This window comes from Aphelocoma coerulescens, chromosome 1, assembly GCF_041296385.1.
Source record: "Aphelocoma coerulescens isolate FSJ_1873_10779 chromosome 1, UR_Acoe_1.0, whole genome shotgun sequence".
In the NCBI taxonomy this organism is placed as follows: Eukaryota; Metazoa; Chordata; class Aves; order Passeriformes; family Corvidae; genus Aphelocoma; species Aphelocoma coerulescens.
In genome coordinates, this window is record NC_091013.1 from 119,433,752 (window position 1) to 119,447,006 (window position 13,255).

The following is a 13,255-nucleotide window of genomic DNA, read 5'->3' on the forward strand; positions in this document are numbered from 1 at the left end:
GGGCTCAGCACACCCCGCACACCAGCCAGCCCCCCGTTTTCCCGCCGTGTTGCCCCCGGGGGGCTCCCGGCGGGCGCGGTACCTTCTCTCCGGTGAGCACATGCAGCCCCTCGCGGACCTTGGCGAAGGAGCCCTCTCCCAGCTTCCTGCCGATCAGGTAGTTGCCGACCCTCTTGGTGTGCTGGAAGTCGCGGAGCCGCTCCCGGGGCGCGGCGGCGCTGAGCCAGGCGGCCAGGAAGGAGCCGCCGTCCGCCGCCGCCCGCCGCGCCTCCCCGCCCGCCGCCACGGCCGCCGGCTCGCCCAGGAGCCCATCGCCCGCCGCCGCCGGCATGCCCGGCTCTCCCTGCCCCTGCTCCTGCTCCGGCCGCTGCCTCCGGGGCGGTCACCGAAGTTGCTGCGGCGAGCGGAGCGGCGGCTGCAGCAGAGGGGCCGCGGGGCGGAGCGGGGCGGGCGGGGGCCGGCACTGGGGCGAGCCGAGGTGCCCCGGGCTGCCGCCCCTCCTTGGAGCCGGCGCCTCCTCCCGTTCCTCCTCCCCGCTCCAGCCTCACGCCGGCAGCGGGGCAGGGGGAGGAGGGACCGGCGGACGGAGGGGGAACGGCTTCATTCAGTTTGAATTTGCGGTAATTTAATCCGCTCGCACGCGGCGGAGCAGCTGCAATCCAGACCCGACAGCCTGGGGGTTTGCACACCCGGCTGTCCCCCCCGGCATCCCAGCGCGGGGCTGCAGCGCATCCCTCTCCCGGGAATTAACCCGGCGCTCCCGGGCGCGGCCGCCACTCGCTCTGCATGTGGCTCTGCTTCACTGCTGCCCGGGAGCAGCTTTTGTGTTGCTTTCCCCCACCTCCCTTCCCGAGCACGTCCGAGTCCTTCTCGCCGCCGTGTCGGAAAGGCGCGATGGCCACCGCCGCTCCGGCGGCTCCGTTCCGCTCCCTCCCCGCTTCTTTCACCGCCCGCTTCTCCATCTTATCCCCCCCCGCGCTCGGGGTTCCGGCCGAGCTCCCCCCATCCCGCCGCCTGCATCCCCCGAATGCTCCCCCGCCGGGAGCGAGGAGGCGACCCGGGCGCCCATCGGCTGCAGGCCGAGTCCATGGGACTGTCACCGCCCGACCGGCCTTCCCCACCCCGTGGGGAGGGAGAAGGAACGAGTACACTGCCATTGTCGCTGCGGAGCCCCCTCCCACCCAGCTGGGAAGCGGGAGCGGAGGAGAGCAGGGATGAAAGAGGAGACAGAGCCGGCAAAGCCACCCTGCTCTGACTTTCTCATGGTCAGTGATGCTCTGCCCTCGTCTTTGTCTCTGTCGGTCAGTGATGCTGGCAACCTTCCACTCGTGCTGGGGGAGATCTGATGGAGCAGTTAATTCACTGAAATGCCTCATAAGGATTTTAACCTCCAACCCATCTTTAGTTGTATCAGCCAGAAAGCCATAAAGGGCTCCTATCTGTCCTTAAGCACAATCCACATTTTCAAGTTTTGCCTGCGTGCTTGTGTTAGGGAATACTTTGAAATATGAAAGGAACCACATACACCCTAACAGATGTGAGTTGTGTCACCAAAACCTCCTGTTGAGGTGCAGCTGTACCTGGCACCAGCCAACCTAGAGCTCCCATGCCATGCCATGCCATGCCATGCCATGCCATGCCATGCCATGCCATGCCATGCCATCCCATCCCATCCCATCCCATCCCATCCCATCCCATCCCATCCCATCCCATCCCATCTTGCCACATGCAAGGTGGTGAACACACCTCTCCCAGCTGTTTAAGCTGTTCTTTGACTCCTTAAAAATGTAAGTATGATTTTGTATCACAATGCTGTCCATTGATTTTTGTCTCAACTCCCATCACTTGGCTGGGAGGACCATCCAGCTCCAGTCCCTGCTTCTGGAGGAGTCTCACTGCATTGCTGATGGGATTTTGGCTGGCACAGGTGCTGATGAGCCATGTGCTCCTTCCACACCACTTTTCCCTGACATCACTGCTTTGCTTGCACTCCCTACCGTAAGCCAGAGCTGAGCAATGCCCTGCTTTCCCCATCCCGACCTAAGGGATAACAATTTGTCGTCTCCCCTGTGTCAGCACAGGCTTCCCAAGCCACAGTTAATCAGATTAAAACATCCCCAGGCTTGGCTTTGGGCAGAAGGTGCTGGAGGAGGCCGGTGGTGAGGAGCTCCGGGCTGTCTGAGCAGGATGAGGTGTGGAGCTCTGGCACCTCAGGATGACCCAGAGCTGCTCGGGGTGCAGCTGGGGCAGGAACCCTTCCCACCCAGCGCCCAGCACCAAGCCAGACACCCCTGGTCAGCCCTCCTGGCCCAGCCAGGTCAGGAGCTGTGCTGGTCTTCCCCCACACTTAGGAGCGGCTCTTATGCAGAGCCCCTCTCCTTCCTTGCAGGGGGAAGAAAGCGCCTGCTGGGAAGAGGAGGAGAGGGAGGGAGGGAGGGGGTGCCAGTGCTGGGGTGCAGGTGGTGGGTGAAGGCCTCCACTGCAGGGCAGATCACCAGCAGGGAGAACTGTGGAAGCAGACTCAGCTTTCTGGAGCTCAGCTGGCCACATTCCACCATCTGAATCTCTCACTGAGCTCTCCAAAATGCATTCCCAGTGGCTAAACACATTCTCAGGGCTGAGAACCCTGGAACTGGCTCCACACCACCATGCTCCATTGAAATATATGTCTTCAGATGAAATTTCAAACAAAACAGAAATCCAACACTGTCCCAGTTGGCAGAAACTGGAGAAGGGAAAGCTTCAAAGCCCATAAATAATAGTTTGGTCTGAAAATCTCTGCTCATTGCATGTACTGGGTACATTTACAAGCATTACAGCACGTGGCCACCTAAAACAAGAGTCTGCACATCCTCTGACCTAACACTGTCCTGGGAGTGGTTTTTGCCTTGTGGGAAGGTGTAGGGACACAGGACCATGCTCCACTGCCTGAACTGATGGCAGCTGGGGTGCACTTTGGCAGGACACGTCCAGGAGAGAGCTACACTGATGTTTCCTCAATCAAAGCTGGAGCGGGAAGGCGCCAGGAGTGTCCCTGTGTTTGCAGGGAAGGTGACCAAGTCCTTGCACAGGTGAGGACAGTGGCAAGGCAGAATGGTTCCATGGTGAGCCTGGGTCTGTGTCACCGTTCCTCTGGTCAGCATGACAAATGTGAGGGTTTTAACAACACTGCTGCATGGGAACAAAGGCAAAAAGGAGGGGGGACGCTGTAGTGCAGACAGTTACATTGGGAGACTGAAATGTACAGATTGCTTTCGAGCTGGGAAGAGCCTATATCCTGCCTTATTTAAATACAGGGCTGTGCTTAGAGGGTTTGGAACCAGACCCTTTGCCTGCCTAAAGGAATATCCCTTCAGAGACCCAGGCAGGCAGAGCGGGGTGCCTTTGTTTGGGCTTCACTCTGCTAACAGAAACATGGTTTGGCCACTGCGAGGATTAAACAGATGTTAATGGTGTGTTTTCCAGTCAAACACCTGAAAATCAGCCCCTTTGAAAAATAAAACTGGCGAGAAATGTCCATTGCAGCAAACATGGGGAGAGTTCTGAAAGAACCCAGTGAATATTTTTTTTTTAATTGCCTCAACTCAAGGACTTAATGAGTTGACAGTATCCTTTTACCAGGCGAGACTGCTGCCTTCTCACGATTCCCATCCTGTCCAGCTGTGCCCATCAGGGTGCAGTCTGGATGAAAAGGGGATCAAAGGCTGCATTCATTTCTGTCCATGCTTTAATTTAAATTTAACTCCAGTGTGCTTTATTTTGAGCTGCAGACATTCTAGGTAATGACATTTTCTGATTAACTGTTGAAATTACTAATGAATTAAAGGCAGTAGTCTGTCTTCAAGTTGCAAAAGCTGTAATAACAAGCCACTAAAAATAATATAGAGCTTGATTTATGCCCACGAAAGCAAAGAAATTCAGAGTCTCACCCTGACAGTATTGTCCTTTGCCATCTCCAGCCTTTTAAAATACTGCAGTAAAATGGATTATTGGCTTGTGGACTGGGAGTTTTACAGCCACAAGGGAGGCTGAGGCCCCTGAGCCAAATCCCCAGTGTCAAGGTCTACCTGGGCTGAATCCTTACTGGGAACTCGCAATTGTGCTGCAGGAGAGCACCGAGTACATTCTGTCCTGGTCAAATTAAAGGTGGTAATTCAACATTTCCCTGCCACATCAGCAGGCCTTTTGCAGCCAGTGGTTAACTGCTGACTTAGTCAGGTCACAGGAGATAGCCTGACTTAGTGCTGATAGGCTAAAAAAAGAGAAAGTCAGGCCATTATTGCTTATGCTTTCCTGGGTATTTCATCCTGCTTTAAAATAATTGGGGATTTTTGGAGGTTTTGGTTTGGGTTTTGGTTTTTTTTTTGACAGCTGTTTAATTTTGTAATATTTGGGGTTCAGATATTACAGGTTAAAAGAGTTTAAATTAATATAAAGGAGATTTTTTGAAGTGAGGATGTATTTATTCTTAGATAATTTTTTAAGGGGTTTACAGTGTTTGAATCCCTGAGTTCAGGCAGAGGAGAACCTGTGTTGGCTGGCACTGCCACAATAACAGGAAGGAGCCAAAACATGGACAGCAGGGAGAGGAGAATCCTCTGCATATGCCAGGGATGTCCAGGATCAGCTGAGAACGTTGCGACTTCTGTGCCTGGGTCCTGCAGATGCCATTCAGCTGACAGGAACAGGGGCCTTCCTAAACCCGTGATGGAGAATGAATGTATTTCACTTTTCCATGGTTGCAGGATCCTGCACCTGAACATTCATCAGCTTAAAACTCGTCTTTGAACAAATGTTGTCCTCAAAAATATCCAGAATATACTTATATATACATGTATATATATGTGTGTGTGTGTGTGTGTGTGTATATATATATATATATATGCAAATTTACCTGAGTAAGCATTGAACCATTTGATGACTTCTACAGAAATGTGTTGGCAGTGGGGTGATCTGGCACTGTACCTCCAAAAGCTCTGCCAGACCCAGAAAAATCTCCAGTTTGCTCCCTGCAGCTTCTGTCCTGCAGGTCTCTGCAGCCAGCACATAAACTGAGCACTTGGAGGTATCATAAAGCAAATGGAATTTAATAGCAAAGTGACTAGCAGGGGGTTGCTGTACTGGTGCTGTTATACTTTTGCACATTTCATTAATTGAGAAGTTCAATTTCTGAATTTCAGTTAAACTGCTGCGAAGCCTTCCCTGCTGTCGTGTAATTTGGGACCTTGCATTTAAGTTTCATTTACATGTAAGAGAACACAAGAGGATTGTATGGGAAATGCTCTGTATTTTCAAAAAGCTTTTAGGTATCAGTGATGGATGAGATGTGAAGAACAAGGAGATCAGGCCGTTGTGAATCCCTGGATTTAGTGTGTCCTGCAAGAAAAGGGGTGAGGTGTTGGGGATGCTGACAGAGCCCCTGCAGTGGCCTCCTTGGGTCAGTCCCTGGTGTTCCCGTGCTCTGAGAGCCATTTCAGTGCATGATGAGGATGGAGATGGGGTTGAGATAAAGTTTTACATCCCAGGAGGGACTGCTGCTGGTTCAACCACTCTTGCCAGTGCCATACCACAGTGACAATTCCGAACCAAGATGCCCTCAAAACGTGGGGTTGTATCTCCTTACTCTCCTCCTTTTTCTTGGCAACAGGTCAGAAAATACCCCAGTGGCTCAGAGCACAGTCCAGGACTGGCTGTGTGCTTGCATCTTTAGTAAGGGTTGTTCTTACAGTCAAAGAAAGGCAGAGATTTAAATACTTCCTTGCGAGAAATATTCCAAACACCTTGTTAAAATGTGACCAAAGCAGTGATTCCATCCTGAACAAAGACCTCAGTATTTTGTTTAAGTATGAGAGAATTTGGGATGACTGAATGAACTGCTGGAAAACAGCAAAAGAATCAGATTAAAAACCTTGAAATGAATGCAGTCTTGTACCAAGCTATGAAAATTCATCTTGGCGCTTTGCAGCTGAAAACATTCATTTTCCAAGCGTTTTCCTTTGTGTCCAGGACAGGCTTGCTGCGTGATGACTGCAAGGCTCATTTACAAATCACAGTTACCTTGCTGCAGTCAGGTCTCTGGATGCACCTTCCTGAGCTATGGAAACCACATCAAAGATTCAGGGCTGGGAAGCCCAGTTAGGAAGTGTGCAGTTATTTACAGGTGAATACTCTGACGCATGTTCAGGGCCTGAAACATTTCTGAAGTGATACAAGCTTAAAATAAATCAATTCAATTTTAAATTATGAATCCCTGTGAGGGTGGGGAAGTCCTGGCACAGGGTGCCCAGAGAAGCTGTGGCTGCCCCCATCCCTGACAGTGTCCAAGGCCAGGTTGGAGAGGGTTTGGAGCAACCTGGGATAGTGGAAGGTGTCCCTGCCCTTGGAATTATTCCATATGTATGCCAATTAACAGGTATTTCAGCTCAAGGCCAGGCTTCCAGGTTTTTCCTTGACGTGCTTCAAAGAAGGACTAACGGGGCTGAACCCAAAAAAAGAAACGTGTTTCTCTGTTACATTGAAATTCTTTCTGTCACCTGCACCTCTTCCCTGTAAAAATTCAGCGTAGGTTTATTCCTGAGCAGGTGACATGTGCCTATCTGCTGTGACAGAGGTACTTGGGATACACTTCCTTTGCAGGATCAAGAAGGGGTGGCCTGGCAGAGGTCACTTGCTCACTCAAGCATGAAGAACCCCCATGGCACAGTTACCAAAACCTGAGGGGTTTATTTATTTCAATACATTTATTTATTGTAAGACGCCCAGAGGGTGAAATGGTTTTGTTTCGTTTGTTTAATAGCCTGGACTGATAGACATGGTTTAAAAACCAGCTACATACCAGGCCACCGTTCATCCCACACAGACTCCCACGGGATGAGTTATCCGAGAGCCTCCCTGCCAGACCCCAGGCAAACATCTGAGCACGCAGATGGGCCTTACAGGGAGCCCTGGGGTCAGCGGACGGCGGCTGCAGGAGGCCACTGGGAGAAGTAAATTCCTGAGCCGAGGATGTTTCGCAGCGAAAGCAGAGCTTACACTCTCCAGATGTTCCAGTTCAGGGCGTGTCAGGAAAAGCTCTCTGGCTGTTCTCAGCTGTCAAGATAGTGCTCAGAGGAGGGGAAGAGCGAATTCCTGGGGCAGCCTGGGGCCGAGCTGTGCTGTCTCACTGCTCCAAAGTGGGGGGCTTGGGGTCACAGCCTCGGAACCTACACAGGAACCCACACCTGGAAACAAACACGGAATGCACTGGCTGTGCATTTCATGAGGAAACTCTGCTGGTTTGGTTTTCCTTCCCAAAGCTTGGGGACGCACTGGGCAGAGCCTTCCTCCCACAGCTCCTTTGCATCCCACCGTGTTTTAGCCCAGGAAAGGTTCCCTTTCCACACAGCTACGCATCCCCCTCAAACCCCTGGTCCTGGCTTGGTGCAGCACCTCCAGGGCTGCCCTCAACTCCCTCCCCACGCTCCCCTGGGATCCTTGGCCCAAGCCAGCCTATCTCAACAATGCTTGCTGCACACTCAGAGGGAGCTTTGCTCCCATTTAGTTCCCATTTCTCTCCAGGTAATTTTTCCTTTCTTGCTTATTTTTCAGTCTCAGCAGTGTTATCAGCAAGCTCAAGCCCCCTGTCACATTGGTTCAAGGAACACAAAGCAGGAGGAGCTCTGGGACCATTTGTCCATGACTCCAACTTCCCCCTTCAACAAAAAAGAAAGAAAAAACCTTGGTGAAATAATATTTCCCATGAGATTCTGTTGCTCTTTCTCCTACTGGTGCCCTGAGTACAGAAATGGGTTTGTTGCCCCAGCTTCCACTGTGGCTGCTGCTGCTGCAGCCACTTGGGCTCTGATCCCAGAGGTTCCAGGGGGAGAATTGCTTCAAACACTCAGGGGGAGAGAGGTTCCAGTCAACACATCCTCATAAATCCTCCAGTGGAAAACTGGAAGACAGTTCCTGCTTGATCCAAATGAAATTTTAAAATATTTTACTGGTAGACTTTCCAGAGGAAAAAAACAAGGAAAAAAAACCCCCAAAACTCGGATAAAAATATAGTTCTGAATTTGCATATCTACATGATTACAGAATCACTCGTAGACGTGTTTGAATATCAGGTTGATTATTACAAAACCCAGTGGGTTATTCATTCTTGCACCTGTTTCTGTAGCAAGCACATTCTCCCTTGAGTCAGCACTGATCCACCTGGCTGATGAACACTAAGTACCATGAAATATTTGGCAGGGAAGAGGAATTACTCATGAAGACTCTGGCTTTGACAGCACTTTCAGACCCTGCTACTCCCTGTCTGCTCCCAAACGGCCAAAAGAGATAATGTGACTCAGGCACTGGGCGGGCCTTCCTGCCCATCAAAAATAACATTTTAGTCCATGGCTTAAGGGAAAACAAGATGCCCTGAAGAAAAGAAGGCTGCTAAATGATTCAAGCGTCCTGCACTCCTGCAACCCCAGCTGGAAAACTGCACCTCCACAAGTCAAGGAGTTGGTAAACTGAAGAAAATTCAGCAAAGCGCTCTGAGAGTGAAAAAAGATTTAAATAATAAACTTTCCAGTGAAGGAACTTGGTCCTTTTGAGCCTAGCAAAGGGAAGGGGCTCCTGCTCCCCTCCTGAGTACGAACACAGGCTCGCAGACAAGGCTATAATGAGATCCAGGGCTTGGGAGCTGAATCCAGACAAATTCAAGCTATAAAATAAGACACATATTTTTAACAGTGAGGGTAATTAACCAGCACAGCAACCCAGCAAGGCATTATGGCAAAGTCTCCTTCTTTGGAAATCCTTAAATCAAACTCAGATGTGTTTTCTAGGAGCTGCTGTATTCCAAGCAGGAAGGAGCCTGGTGCTGGGTGTCAGGAAGGAAGGTGGCTGAGAGGATCACAGTGGCCCATCTGGCAGGATGAACCAGCAACTCCAACCATTCTTCTGGAACCAACCAGATTCTCCAGGGAGAATCAAGAGAAACCTTTGCCATGGGAACTGGGAGTTGTTGGAACAGGGAGAGTGGGAAGGTCCAGCAAAGCATTTAGGGAGAGGCTCTGACTTTTATTCAATCAGCTGATAGGGCTTGGTCAGCTCTCACGAGCTCGTCTGGAGCTCTTTGCAGCTCTATCCATTCATCTAATAGAGTGTTTCATCTCCTGCCAAAGCCAGCTTCACTTGTCGTGGAGGATGATTGAAGGAGTCGTCACAAGCTCGGCATTAGGGAACGCAAAGGGACAGAGAGGCAGGCTCACAGTGAAGATGAGAGGAAGCTGAAAAACACGGAATGGTGAAGGACAAATGGGACAAAGTTGATTTATGGGATGAATCCAGGGATATATTTAAATACCTAGGGATTGGGTATTTATGTAACTGCAGAATTTTGACTCACAGTTATGATACAACCACTCCTTTAGTACGTCCCCTAACATACATTTATACAGGATAAGGTGAGAAAAGTGGATGTGTACCTCAAAACAAATAGAATAAGTAGTTTTTAAGCAGAGCAAAGCCACACATAAATATATTTAAAGCATAATATTTAAAATTAGTCCATTTTCACAAAAGTTTATTTTAGAAGTAACCCTTGTAATACCACAGGATGATTTTTATATATGAGCAGTACTACTGGAATGTTTGGGCAATCAATAGCCAAGGTTTTATCCAATCAATTAACCAATAACAACATAGATAAATTAGTCACCCCCTTACCAGATTAAAGCCTCGTTTCCCTAAAACACAAAAATGTGTACAAAAAAGCATAATTACATGAGCTTCATCTTCTAAATATTCTAAATAAAATGCTAGCAGACCTCAGGGTCACTCAAAGCAGAATACACATCTTCCCAGCCCATGCCAAATGTGCCTCATTGCCAGCTGGTTGCTTTCCAAATAGTGTAATATCAAAAATACAGAAAAGCTCTAAGAATCTTCCAAAAATGTTGGAAATAATTACTTCTGAAGTATGTCCCAATCCCTACATTGAGTAAAATACCTAAATAAAAAATCTTATTTACAAGCACGTGCATTCGACATTAATGTATTTCCAACCGTACTCGCATACTTACAGCAAAGTATTTTTCCTAGAATCCACTCTAGGCTCACCCATATTTTTGTAAGATGACCCATATTTGTGGATGTAGAGGAATTACAGGAAAACAGAACACAGAAATGCATGTATTGGGAAAAAAAAACCCCACCTTTGCAATGTATGTTTCTCATCACACAAAAATCCCCGGGCACGCAAATAAATTTTAGAAAACCCAACTGAACACCAAAAATCCTTGTGCTGTGAAAGAGGCTTTGCTAAGGCAGGTACTAAATTGCCACTGACAATCAGTCACAAGCCTGCAGAGGAGCAGGAGAACCTGGAGAAACGCCGTTCTTTGTAACAGGAAATGAAACATTAAAATGCTGGAAAAGCCCAATGGCTTTGCTGCTTCCAGGAGATGTGGCAGTGAGATGTTGAACTCGAGTCCTTAACCCCCCCACCCCCCTTTTTGCAGTACTCCAGTGTTTTGGAGAAGCACACAAACCTACAAACCCATCCCACAGCTTGTTTCCTCTCTTTAAGGAAGAGAAGATCCACACACGCACAGGAATGTTTATTTTGGCAGGGTTTGTTGCACTAATCATTTACATTTGAATTGATGGGATTTCTACCCCGCCAAAAAAAATCAGAAAACCCAACCCACAACCAAAACCCAACCGGACCCGAAGCAGGGAGTTTTCGAATGAAGCATTTCACAGCTGATGCTGACAGAAGGCACAGCATTACTGGAGCACCGAGTGCAGGGACCAGTGCCAGAAGCTGCCTGTGGCCTGTGCAGGACACCACGGCACACACGGGGCTCACATCCCACTGCTGAGCACCTGCAGCCGTCCAGAGGGCTACTGAGCCTGCTTTCCACATGAAACAGAGTTCCGTGGAAGCATGCACTCGGGACGAGCCCAGCTCACGGGCCACGAGCGCTCTGCCCAGAGCCAGCCCTCCCCGGTGCTCCCCGTGTCCTTCCTCCTTTCACAGCTCCTGGGCTTTTATCTCCCGCCAGCCAGCGGGCAAGTGTTTGATGTTGGCACACAATCAACACTGGAGGTGGTTTCCAACTGCCTTCCCTTCCCAGACTCCAGTGTTCAGACCTCACAAAGCCCAGGAGCCCTTTGGATTGCTTAGGAACTTGGCATTAGGGACTTTCTTTCCAGGATCTGAGGGGAGCCTACAAGAGAGTTGGAGAGGGACAGGGGACAGGGGCCTGGAGGGACAGGACAAGGGGGAATTGCTTCCTATTGCCAGAGGGAAGGTTTAGATTGGATACTGGGAAGAAATTCTTCCCTGTGCACAGGCTGCCCAGAGCAGCTGTGGCTGCCCCATCCCTGGCAGTGTCCAAGGCCAGGTTGGACGGGGCTTGGAGCACCCTGGGATAGTGTGAATGTGTCCCTGCCCATAGCAAGAATGGGACTGAATGGGCTTTAAAGGTCATTCTACGATTTGGATGGGGTTTGATAGGGTTTTATTCAGTCCTGAATCACAAAAAATGATCATCCTCTGCAAACATCCTTCTGCACACAATGTAGAAAACAATCTGCTTAGTGCCCATGGCGCAGTCTGTGTGTGTGGGGGTGTGTTTACATATATATATATATAAAACGATGTTTTTACTAAGAAAATGAAACAGGTTTTTGTGTTCTCACACTTGGTTTTCTGACTGAAAAGAACTCAGGCTGGGGAATTTTGGATGCAAGCAGGGCTAAGTGCTTTTATTGAGAGCAAAGCAAAAGGTCTGAAAGTGAATCCTGAAAATAAATCAGTAGAAAAATACGGTGCTGGATAAATCAGATAAAAAATGGTGCTGGAAAGATAGCTGTGGGCACTGGCAGGTGAAAGGGACAGGAGGTGACGAGGGGCAGTGACTGTGGCTCTTGGTGTAATGCACTGACACCTCATCAAACCCCTGGCAGACCCTGATCAAAGGTTTATCCAAGGAGCAGCCCAGACAAACCACTTCCGTTCCTTCCCTGATTTACTCGGGCGCTGTGGTCTGCACAAGAATGCACTGCCAGCCTTGGGGAGCAGCCGAGGGCGGCTGCTGCCACTGTCCGTGCTCCTCCCACAGCCTCCCACCTGCGAGCTCAGAGCTCCGTCCCTGCGGATCTGGCTACAGGGAGGAGCTGGGTTGTTGTGGCGAGTTCAGGATAACGTCCCTGATGTTTGGCAAAGTTTTACCGACTTAGAAGGCTAAGGTAAGAAGGTTCTCATTGGGGTGGCTTGTCAAAAGTGGGTTATGCTGGAGAACAGAACAACGCAGACTCCGTGAAGGATATAAACACCATAACTTGGGGAGGAAGGGCAAGTAGAAGTACAAAAAAACAGAGTTGATAAAGCCTTTTTCAGTGGAAAATAATCTTTAGACCAGACCTCAACATTTCAGAGCAAAGCGCTGGAAACTGCCTTTAGATTATTCTCGCTTTAAAAACAAACAACCCCCCACCAACACCCAGGAATTTTGTTTGATGACCGTCCTCTGAATTCAGGGACACGTCAGATCCTTCGTACTGAGCAAGGAAACAGAGTTCTTTTGTGAAGCAACAAGTTCCTGGACTTTGTTCTTGAATCTGCGCCCCTCATGTGCTACGAGATCAAAGTGATCTTTTATCCTGTGAATTCACGTTGGCCCAAGATATTTACTGACGCTCGTCAGACACAGTTTCAGGGAGAGCAAATTGTGTTTCCCTGGTTTACCCCTCTTAGTGCGGACATCGGGGCCATCTCCTGGCCATTGCAGGCGCTGGCGGAGCAGCAGTAAACTGACAAAAAAAGGTTTGAAATCGAAGCTGTGAAGCCTGTCAGGAATGATTTGATCTCCAAAGTACCAAGGAAAACTTTTATCACCTTTGACCTAAGAATCGCCTCTTGCATAGGACTTCTTTCTCCTCCTTAAAGTATAATCCAGCTAGAATTCTTCTTCTTTTTTTTTTTTTTTTAACCAGTGTATTGCAAAACCAAAAATGCTTACAAGTTAATTAGTTACACTTTCCTTCTCAGGCTTAAATACTTCGTAATTACACCCCATAGAAAAGCACTGATAGGACCCAGAATTTTATTGTACCCCATGGCCCAATTTTATTGTACCCTCTGAGCTGCCCTCGACCCCTTCTTCTTCTGAACTGGGCTCAGCTGAACCGAGCCGTGTTCAACTGATCCGAATCTAATCGAGCTCAGACGAATGGAGCTGAGCCGAGCTCAGCCGAACACAGCTGAGTTCAGCCG

At 49.3% G+C, this 13,255-nt stretch overlaps 1 protein-coding gene across 2 annotated transcripts in view; it reads right to left on the reverse strand.

Annotated features, from left to right (window-relative positions):
* Positions 1 to 430, reverse strand: part of HUNK (hormonally up-regulated Neu-associated kinase) — a 46,270-nt gene extending 45,840 nt beyond the window's left edge. The window contains exon 1 of one of the 2 annotated variants that reach the window (XM_069026775.1): positions 83 to 430. In XM_069026775.1, the coding sequence (XP_068882876.1) occupies positions 83 to 331 (249 nt within the window). In that variant the 5' untranslated portion in view covers positions 332 to 430. The remainder of the gene's footprint in view (positions 1 to 82) is intronic. The other variant, XM_069026782.1, reaches the window with a different exon arrangement.
* Positions 431 to 13,255: the final 12,825 nt, after the last annotated feature.